The sequence below is a fragment of the Mandrillus leucophaeus genome, unplaced genomic scaffold, assembly GCF_000951045.1.
Source record: "Mandrillus leucophaeus isolate KB7577 unplaced genomic scaffold, Mleu.le_1.0 Scaffold621, whole genome shotgun sequence".
NCBI classification, from domain to species: domain Eukaryota; kingdom Metazoa; phylum Chordata; class Mammalia; order Primates; family Cercopithecidae; genus Mandrillus; species Mandrillus leucophaeus.
The window spans coordinates 452408-463259 of NW_012106709.1; the positions used below are offsets into that span (position 1 = coordinate 452408).

At 41.0% G+C, this 10852-nt stretch overlaps 1 protein-coding gene and 1 long non-coding RNA gene across 2 annotated transcripts in view; one reads left to right on the plus strand and one right to left on the minus strand.

Annotated features, from left to right (window-relative positions):
• Positions 1-4636: 4636 nt before the first annotated feature.
• Positions 4637-7603, minus strand: LOC105553987. Its single transcript, XR_001008253.1, has 2 exons — positions 7223-7603; positions 4637-6968 (listed from the first exon to the last, which is right to left on the minus strand). It is a non-coding gene; the product is annotated as an uncharacterized LOC105553987 (long non-coding RNA).
• Positions 7604-8507: 904 nt separating this feature from the next.
• Positions 8508-10852, plus strand: part of BHLHE22 (basic helix-loop-helix family, member e22) — a 5388-nt gene continuing 3043 nt past the window's right edge. Inside the window, exons 1-3 of the mRNA XM_012000210.1 lie at positions 8508-8598; positions 9555-9724; positions 10668-10756. Coding sequence (XP_011855600.1) covers positions 8508-8598; positions 9555-9724; positions 10668-10756 — 350 coding nt within the window. The remainder of the gene's footprint in view (positions 8599-9554; positions 9725-10667; positions 10757-10852) is intronic.

Genomic DNA, 10852 nt, shown 5'->3' on the forward strand with positions numbered 1-10852 from the left:
CTCTTCATTTTTTCTAACCAGCTATCTTTGAGTTGCTATTACTTTCATATTTTCTAGACTTTGTAATATAAACAGCAAACTTAATTCAGAAAAAAAATCCCCCATCACTGATTACCATAACCAAGACCACAGACATTTAAATCAAAAGTCACCTGAGTTGGAAAAGGTTTAAGTTTTTTCAATAAATTATTTTTTATAATGACTATAAAAGTTATATAGTACACAGAGGATAGCTGGAGCTAGATACTTTACTATACCTGAATTGCAGGGAATGCTTTCTGAGATATAAAGCTGACAATCAGATATCTGAGTGTGACTGGAAAATAGCAGTCCCTGAAAGATTAAAGTGTGAATTTTAGTAACCTCGAAAGCAAAAACCATTGTTGTTTCACTTTTGAACCAGGAGATAGAATGGGCGAATTAAAACACAAGCACACATAAAGAGATAAAAGAGGTAAAATAAAATGCCAAAATCATTTTGTCAAAGCTTAAAGTGCGAATTCTTGCTCTACAAAAATCTATATTTTCTATGCTATTTAAAAAACAGTTCTGTGATCATGCTAAAATATTAACATAAAATGGCTTAATTTACAAGGTAAAACTGAGTTACTTTACTGGAATTCAATAAAGTTACTAATTTTGCAATATGATCACCTTGCATTTTAATGTTATAAATTTTCTTCAAAACTTAAATGACTAGTAAAGAAACATTGGTATCAGTGGTTAAGCCAAAACAAAACAAATTGCTCATAAATGTCATGATTGATTTAAAACAAATTCTTAACCCAAATAACATGAAAGAAAATGGTTGTAGGTAATGGAATTTGGAGGAAGAGGGATAAAATTATGGAGTGCAAATATTTAAAATTAGGAAAACTACTTTTAATATTTTTAAATAGAGAAGAGAATGAATCATGAAGCAAAGGACCTAGGGAAATATTAACACTTTTACTTATTTAATATTTTATTTTAAGCTTCTTTAATTGTAAAACAAACAAACAAACAAACAAACAAAACTATACAAAACAGACAGTAAATATCTGTTGCCCATAATCCCTCTACTTCTTTGGGGAAGTACTTACAGTAGTTTATGAAAAACCTCATTCTTGACCCTCCAATGCCAGTTCCCAGTGGTAATTAAAGTTATCAAAAATTGTTCAGTAACTTTTTTTCTGCATATATCCACACACAAAAATAAAACAGGAAAGAGGGGTGGCAAATAATTTTAATTTTTTTTTTTCATTTGTGTTACAACTGGTCCTGGCATAGCAGAACCTTTAATATGGCCTTTATTGTTTCCTATGATCTCCACATGATCTTCAAAATAAGAAACGCGCCATCTCTTCTCTGGTATGCTTTCGTGGTGGGATTTCCGCTGCTAGAGGTACCTTCTCTCTGCGCTCTGGTTTGCCTTCCCTGACCCCGGCCATCGGCGTGGCTGCCACGCCAGCAGCAGCAGGAGGTCGGCTAAGCCACCTGTCGATGCCCACTTCACAGTGATGAGATACAGATTTCTGGACCCCGTGCAGTCTGCACAGTTGATCACGCCTCCTACCAAATGACCCAGGAAATCAGGAACTTTGCCCCAGAGGACCCACCATGTCCTATTTTCAACATTCTGAACATCAGAAAGGGACACACACTTCTTTGTAAAAAATACCAAATATTGCCATGCTATATTCTACATCTTGCTTTTAAACTTAATTGTGTATCAGAAATGGTTTTCGAGGTCAGTGTATATATAGATATACCACATTTTCTTTTTATAACAGCTTTTTATGGAATGGAGGCATCATAATTTATTTAATCATTTGGTTACTAAAGAACATTTAGGTTTTCATACTTTCTGCCATTTAAGAAAATCTTCATATATATATGTACTCATGCCATTCTTTCTGTAGGGTGGATTATTTTTAGATATTGGACTCCAAATCACCATCCCTCCGTTTTTATACTAATTTTTACCACAACATTTTCATTATAATTCCACATATATTTTTAAAATTTGGCCTATTTTAAAAACTATCTTAATTCATATTTTATTTTTATTAATGATCTTGAACATCTTTTTATCCATTGTTTGGACATTTATATTTTTTTCTGCTAATTGACAGCTTAAATTATTTTTCTATTTTTGTATAAGAGTTTCTTGTTTTGTAGAAGCTCTTTGAATGTTTGATGTGTTTCTTTTCCCCCAGTTGGTCATTTGTCCTTCAACTTTCTTTGTGGTATTTTTCTTCAAAGAACAGAAGTTGTAATTGTTTTGTGTATGCTTAAATGTGACATCCTTTTCCTGTGTGACTCCTTGGGTTTTGTCTTGCTCAGAAAGTCTTTCCACTCCAACTCTATAAAAACTGTCCTGTAAAAATAGTAATGTATGGTTTCATTACTTAAACTGTATATCTCAATACACAAAGAACTGATTTAACTTTGATTTTAGTAAAAGAACAAAATTTAAGTAGAAATTATCTTCAAGCACTTGCAGAATAACGAAATCTGGGGCAATAAATAGCTGAGATTTAAAAAGAAAAAATAATTCAGACAAACCTGATTACCTTTCTTGATAAAAAAAATAAAAAATAAAAAAAATTAGTGGGGGGAAAGCAAGATGTGTAATAAATTTAGACCTTTGACATACAGTGTCTCCATCAATCTTGCATTAAAAAATTAATTCAAATTAGCTTCTTCAAGGTGAACACTGTCATCTGAATTGAAAACTGCCTGATAGATCATAAACAACGAAAATAATAATAGCATTGATGCATCTAGCCATAGGGAAGAAGCAACAAATATCACACTAAGATCAAGGATAGATCTGGATTCACAAAGCTTTTATATTAATAATCTGGAAAGAATAACGATAAATGAAGTAATTATTCATTTAAGAAATGTCACTAAACTAAAAAGTGCACTCTACACATCTGAACGGATTCTAATAGAAGATTGCTGTGAAGAATAGAACCCTAGTAGGATATCCAAGTAAGAACTGACTTGGAGCCAACCCCACAATCATTTCTCTATACACATAAAGTTAGTTCAGTCAGTTCACACTTATGGTGATCACTGTGTAACAGACTAGAAACAAATGCATTCAGTTTAAGAGAGCAAGCACTCTGTGGCAAGAGCAATAGGGATATTCCTAGCCAGAGAAGGTTGAGGCAGTAGTGGGTGAGGGCACTGTGGATGTGGAAATAAAAGTCAAAACAGGTATGGCTCCTTCTCCCATGACCCTCAGATATGGCCCAAACAGGGGAAGATGCTCTAAAATCTGCCAATGCCTGAAAGTTGTGATAGAAAAAGTAAATAAATTACAAACCAACAATGAAAATGAAAGGTGACTGAACTGGTTTAGATGAAATACAAAAAAATCGTAATAAAGTGTTGATGCTAAATTCACATATCATTTTAGTGTTTACACAATGCTTTCCCATAGTCTCATTTGATTAATACCCTGAGGTACCCTGAAGTTGTCAGGAAAGATGTCATTAATAGATTCATTCTCCTCCTGAGGCTAAGTAGAATCAAGGAAATTGCCCAAGATTACATACTCTGCTGGGGATGTTTTATTTCTACTATACCTACTATACCTATAGTATACCTACTCCAACCATTTAAAGCAATTCACAGAGAAGTGCAATCAGGTTTGGAAATATGTAAAAATTATACCTCAAAAACTTTTTTTGTAAAAGAAAAGCAAACAGTATCTTTATTAGACAAGTACTTTCCACATTCACTAAACACACAAAATACATTATCTGGCCTCAAGACGACATACTTACTTTTCCTCTCCCTGCCTTCCTTTCATCCTTCCTTTATTCCTTCCCCTGCCCTTTTTCCCCATGAGCATTATGAGCATTGTTCCTGAAAATATGGAAAGCAACTCAAGGGAGTAAGAATGTTTAAGTACATGTATTGCAAAACAATCTTTCTGGGAAAATCTCAACTTCTCATCCTTGGAGGGAGTGGGAGATTTTTTTTTCCAGAAGTACCTAAAGCCCAGAAGGCTCTTAAATTGCTTTTAAGATGAACTTTAATGTCTCCATGCCACCCACGTGATAATGTCCGTTCTCCATGTGGGCACTGTACTGCAATAGACAGGCAGCCTGGTTTGTCTGCCAACACCATTGGAAGCAAATGATGGCTGCCTTCAGGTAACTGGATGAAACATTTCATTAGAGAAATGCCATTTGTATGTTAAGACCCTCTTGTCATGATGCCTTGCAGCTGTTGATTTCCTTTTTACAAGATGTGCTTATTACTGTGTAAATACAGCACACACATATATAGGTATACGTACATATATACACGTGTGTGTGTGTGCGTGCATGCATGTGTATTTCTCTCATGGACAATTCAATCAGTACAGTTTTCAGCCAAATAAAAATAAAAAGCCAAGTTAAATCTTTCTTAAACATAAGTTAAAATGATGATGTGCAACAATACTGCATTGCTAGAATAGATCAAATGACTTCATCAAAGATGTTTGAGAAGATATCAAACTTATCCATGTTAAATTTCAAAATTTAACTGTGAAAAACTCTCTAGATAACCATCTGTTTATCTGCTTCCTCCTTTATATAATCAACTTTCTTTCAAATGGGAACTCTTACATTGACAGTGTAAACGAGTCCAAATATTTGGCTTAATAGAGCTTCACTTTAATTAATCAAATAAAATGAATCTTTCAACTGAACTAAAGTTTATATTTGTCTGTTTGATCTACAATTTTGAAGGATATTCATAATATTTTGTACACTACAAAAAGCATATGTACTTTTATTTTTATTTCAAGCAGCTGGCCTGTGTATACAATCATGGAGGAGAACTGTTTTTAATAGGGATATCATCTCTAAATTTTAGTGTGTTTCAATCTTTTTTATAAAAGGAAGCAAAGCTCAAAAGAATACTTCAGAAACATTTTAATAAAAAAGTATTAGGTATTTATGATTCTATTATGTGCATCAAACTTTTGGAAAATAATTTAACTTCAGATGATATTTCAGGATCAGAATGTCTGAATAATGTTAACACATTCTTGTCATGATGTCTTAACAATAAGACAATAAGACATTTTGTAAGACTGCATGATGAGAAGACTTAGATTAAAGTGAGGGGTTATTGAGACAAGTGGGGCTAAAGTATTTACTAATGTTGACTAGTAAAATGCAATGAGGAACTAGGAGATTTTATGTTTCCATGTATCACCACATCCTATTATTCTTTTTCTACCATATATGGTAAAATCATTCACAAAAAGCAAAACAGAGAACTGTTTTATAAAATTATGTATTTGTGATAAATTATAGAATCATATCATAAATTCACAGCATAAGCATCTGAATCTATAAAATATATGTATGTATAAATATACAAACTTCTATTTACAAATCATTAGCTTCCAGGATTCTGTCTGATAACTTTTAATGATAATAAATGTCCATGTCAGATCATGTTTTGTAATCATAATCAACCTATCGTTGAAATAATTTTTGAGGCGTTTCTCTCATTTGAGTATTTCATAGTCAGCATTTCAGTATTGTCATCCATCGCTATATTCTCCTTATTACCAGGAGATGGCGCTGTGGGTTTTAAATCGCAAAGCTAAACTTCCCAAAGCCGAGCTGAATTTTCAGTTTCTTTCTTTCCTTAATTCGTACAAGCCAGGCAATCCCTAACAGTGTTTACCATTTTTACCTCGAACAAGTTTAATCTTTAAAATTTTTTCAAATGTTTAATATTCTGTGATGATAAGATTCCAGGGAAGAGACGCATGTGACACAAATAAGCCTAACAGTCCCCTAGGGCGGACAACTGAATGAAGGAGTTGTCCCAAGTAGGCAAGGAGGTTGTGAATTCCTCATACATTCTTTTCACTAGTTTTACTCTACCTCCACCCGCATGTCCTACATTGTTCTCTGGGATTTCAGCAGTGATAATGCAGGCGCCAAGTTATTCGCTCACTGTACGGTCCCCTTGGCCTTCAAAGTCGCCAAGGTGGGGAAAGAGCACGCGGGAGCCAGGTGAGACCCTCGCAGTGGGCTAGGGGACCTGTGTGTGCACCTTGCGCTGAAAAGGCTGCCTCCCGGGGTTCAGGGTTTCTCTTCAAGGTCTGTCCAAATTTAGGCTAACTTGTCGCCAAACAGTAGTGAGGACCAACATCTTTTCTGTAAAATAGATACAGACAAGGATAATCTTTTCTAAAGAACGTTATATGAACAAGTTTCAACTTTTCCACAGTCGAGTTTTGGAATAGCCAAGCAACTTGGAAAGACTAGCAAGACCGGGGACCCTTGGCGCACTGCCAGGAATAGGCCAGCTCGCGCTAGTCCCCCAGCGTCGTCACCCTCGCTGTCCTCCTCTTCATGAGCCCACACATGTGGACCCAGTCTCTCTGAAGTGAGCTTTGTAGGACTTGGGGAAGGGGATGAGAAAATACAGACGACAAAACGACGCCAAAAGGCTTGACCTCTGGCGCTTGATGGGCTGGAATCTCTCTGCCTCCGGGTAGATCCCTTGCTCCCAAATCTCGCGGGGGCGCAGGAGGGTGAACCTCACACCTAGCCCCCTCAGTCCCGCGGCTTTCAAGCTGACCCAGGCGCCACCAGGCAGCCCCAGGTGGACGCATCAAGTGTAACTTCAAGGTCAATGTGCCTCTGACTCGGGCCTGGAGGGCTGCCAAGAATGCTGGGCTTGGAGCGCTGAGGTTGCGCCCGGCTACTGAGGCTTGGACCCCGCAGTGGAGGGCTCTGTGACCGCACCCCCCTCCCCGAGCAGTTTTCGGGAGAGGGTCCAGCTGGGGCCTCCGCGGTGGAGACCAGAAATGATATTCCGGGTTGGATTCCTCCTCGGCTGGGGAAGCACAGCTGGCGGAGAATTCTCACGGCTCTCAGTGGATTCGCTTTTCCAGGGCTGTTCTCAAGCAAAAGTTGTCATTTTTGCCAAACTTTGTTTTTACTTTTTAGAATGTTCTGAAAGAGATAAATGGAAACACACAGAGAGATAATTTTCCTTCTCAGAAAACACACATAGCTACTGAAATTCAGACTTGTAACTTTTCAAACTAGTGAAGTAATAAACTATTTATCATGACTATAAAAATAACAAAGAAGAACTCCTGGCTTTGCTCTTTACAGCAGATTATGTTCCGTTCTGATTTTATTTGGGTTCCTATCTCAAATTTCAAGTAAATATCAAGATGACCATTAAGGAATTTAAATAGTACCTAGAAATTAGTTTGGTCTGCAGCTCAATGCACTAGTTTCAATGCGGTGTTGCTTGCTGAATATTTTAAAATCCCTTCAAAGCAGTAGGTGTATTCCCTCCCGCAGTAACAAAACGATATTCATCTTTACACAAGTTGCCCTGGCGTTTATAATTTGGTATCCAACACCCGGCCGAAAACGTTCCCTTTCCTGATGCTTTGGCCAACCAGTCTCGATGAGCCAACCAGCCCAGAACCTGGGGCGCTGGGCTGGGTGTTCCTCGGGGAAGGCGCCCACTGCCCGCTCGGTCCCCGGAGTGTCCCGAGCTGTCCCCCGTACCCCTGCTGCCGGCAGACTGGGGGCAGTCCTCTGCCCCTGTTTCCCAACTGCTTTGGTAACTCAGTGACCCTCTGTGAAACTGCAGAGTCAGAGGACTTCTCTTCCGTAGTTTCATTCTAAGCGGTCATCTGTGAGTCAGAAGATTTCGCCGTGACCTGATTTCCCACCCTTTCTGTCCGTGCAAGCCGAAAGCGCTCACGTTGGCTTTTCCTTTGCCACTTTTCCAACTTGCCAGTTCCATCAGGAGCCCGGATCCTTGCCCACCTTCTTGGCGGAGCCAAGTTCGAGTGCACAGATTTCCCGAGCTCCAGCGGCCAGGGGGCACTGTGTGAGCGGCTGACGTCACCCCTGTGCCCGGCCGAAACCAGGCGGCGGGATCCCACACAGTTGAGGAGAAGGAGGCCAGGCCGTGACTTAGGGCTGGCGACGATTAAACCAAGTAACGAGACACCGGGCAGATGTGTTTTCATTGCCCTGTAAGATAAATGCAGTGTTAAGTGCCTGACAACTTCCCAGAAGCAATCAGCAAAAGTTTACGAGTGCATAAACCTCAAAGACCATTCCCCAACGGTTGTTGTAAGGCCCGTATTTAGAGCTTCCATAAATTCTTCGGCCGTTTCCCCAAGCAAAGTTTTCAGCGACTATTAAGCAGCCACCTCCTCCGGGAAGACTAGGGGGATTTTCTTGAATTACAAAAGGAAGAGGCTTTTGGCTCCTACCGAGTAAAATGAAGTTGTGCAAAAGTTTGTTCCAGGAGTTTGGATGGCCAGGGAGAGGAGGGAGGTGGTAGGAGGTCGTGGAGGTGGGGTCGGGGAAGGGCCACGAGGTGCGCTCAAGTGTTTGTTGTCTAAGGGCGAAAGACAAAGGTCCTGCGAAGATCCTGGGTCTAGCTGAGCTGGCAGGGCTTTTGCCGCCCTCAGTGTCGCCCCTGCTCTGCCATCCCGGTTCTGCCGCTCACAGTCCCGCATGGCGCCCCCCACCAGTCCCAGACATGATCGATCCTTCTCCCTTCAAATGTCCACTTCGGGCCGGCAGGAATCCTGGCGCCCCGCGGAAGGTGGTAGACCACAAAAAGGGCAAGCTGGCTGGAGAACTAAGTCAGACATTGTGAGATGTGTTCCCACCCTGCCCAGAGCCAAGACCGGGCCAGTCTCCGCTCTCCCGAAAGTGACCCAAGGACTTTGATAAGTTAGTGTCATGCATACACGACTCATTTAGGTTTAGAGAGAACCTTTGTTTATGATCCCAGTGAAAACAAAGCTGCTAATTGAAAAACAGTAACACTAGCGTGTCTTTAGCTTTCTAAAGGGAGAGGTTAACAGCTGCGAACGCCAGGGGAGGGACGGTGGGAGGGTTGCGGTGAGCGAGGGGCCGCCCTGCACGTAAACAACCTCGGGGTCCCAGACGAGACACGTGGGACAGCTCAAGCCTGCAGAAACCCCGGTCTTGGTCTCAGGCACAAGAGCCCCCCGCAGCCCCACCTGATCTTTCTCAATCTTTAGGTTCCAGGACATCCAAAGGAGCGTAGGTCACCGACGTCTACGTAGTATTTCTGTCCCCTGAAGATTGGATCTCAGAGAATTACTATGGAAAGATACTGCTGGGCCCCTTTTCATCCTTTCCAGGTGAAAATACAGACATTTTTTGTCGCCCTCACCCTTCCTTTATGAAATAAGGTGCCCAACTGTTCTGATATTACCATTCAAAAACAGGTTCTGTGGCGAACCTCATTTGTGATTCTATTACAGAGATTAATAGATTATTTCTCCTTTTTCAACTAATTCTCAGTGGGGAAATTTAACCATATGGTAAGGAGAGAATTAGAATTTCATCACATTAGAGCAAAATGTAATGAAAAGAGTCCAACACCTGGGGCCAACTCTGAAAGCCACAATTAAAAGGTTTTTAATGAAAACAGAGAAACCAAAAATTGCATAGTCTTCAGTAATTCTGCCATATAAGAAAGAGTTATTGGAAGGTTTTGGGAAATATTGTTTTTACTTATGTCATAAGGATGGAAACCAGCTGCTAAATACCATGTGTACCCAGAGACCGAACTCAGGAGTGAGAGGACCGCGTGTACCATTGCCCATCCGGAGATGAGCGCTTGTTTCCACATTCTCCCTTCCCGAACCCTCCAAGAACAACCGAGGCTGATCCAGATGTCCTTAAATGGCTTCCGGGTAAATAAATATGCATAAATGCCTCACTTGGTGTGGGAGTGGAATTGACTCCTGGTGAAGTTTACTCTTTTGAAGCAACCAGATTTTCATCTTAAGGAAAGTTTGAGAAACCGGTTTGTTTGTTTCTTTTCTTTTTTTCCAGTTTAGGAAATTGTGTACTTCACAATTATCATCACTGTTAACAGTTATTTGGAGACCACTGCAAAATCACTCCCATCCCACCTTAAACAAACAACAACAAAAAAATGGGCTGCATGATCACTTGCTCTTCATTTTGCTTTTTTTCCTTTCTTTTTCCCATTTGGGTAGGAAATGGGCAGTGGGGGGTGTGGAAATGAGGCTGAGTGTTCGGGGGGACGACTGCTTTGCTCTCTGACTAGCTGAAAATCTAGAGTGAATTTTGGGCAAGCCAACTGGGACACCACCTCCTCTCGGAAAGTCCCATCCCCAAATCCAGACCCAGTCATCCTACCAACAGGGGTGGAGTATAATTCTCGCCCGGAAGGGTAATTTAGCACAAGCTGAGACAGCAGTGGCGAGGGAAGGGCAGTGGGGGGTGGGGTGCGGTGGGTGGGGGCGTCTGCTTTCCACAGGACTCGCAGGCTTCGCCGCCGATCTACAATTTGCTGAAGGAGCAAAGAACATCCTCGGCTCTAAGTAGGGCTTTTAGTGTGCTCATTGATGAGTGAAAGTCGCCACACATGTCAAGCTAAAGGCAGTTGTTGGGTTACTAACAGGACCCAGCGCCTTGCAAACATATGCGCTAAGCTGTGTATACAGATGGCAGGCAGAATAATGGAGCAGGCGCCTTTTATAAAGCTCTAGCTGCTGCCTGTCTTCAGACCTGGGAAATGAAACTATTCAGACTCGCGGCCAGATAGCGCCTGCGATTGTTTGTTACCGTTTTAATCCTATTAATTAAAACGTTAACCTGATTGGGTAGAAAGCGCTGTCCCAACAGGCGAGTCTTCTTCATAATAACCTACTCAGAGATAATGATGTAAAAGACTCCCCCGTCTGTGGCGGCGGCTGGTTGATGGGTCCGGAAATCTCTTGAAGGTGAATCCAAGCAAGATAAACGGTGCGGAGAGGAGGCGCGGGGCTGGGCTCAGAGCGGCGGCGGCTGCG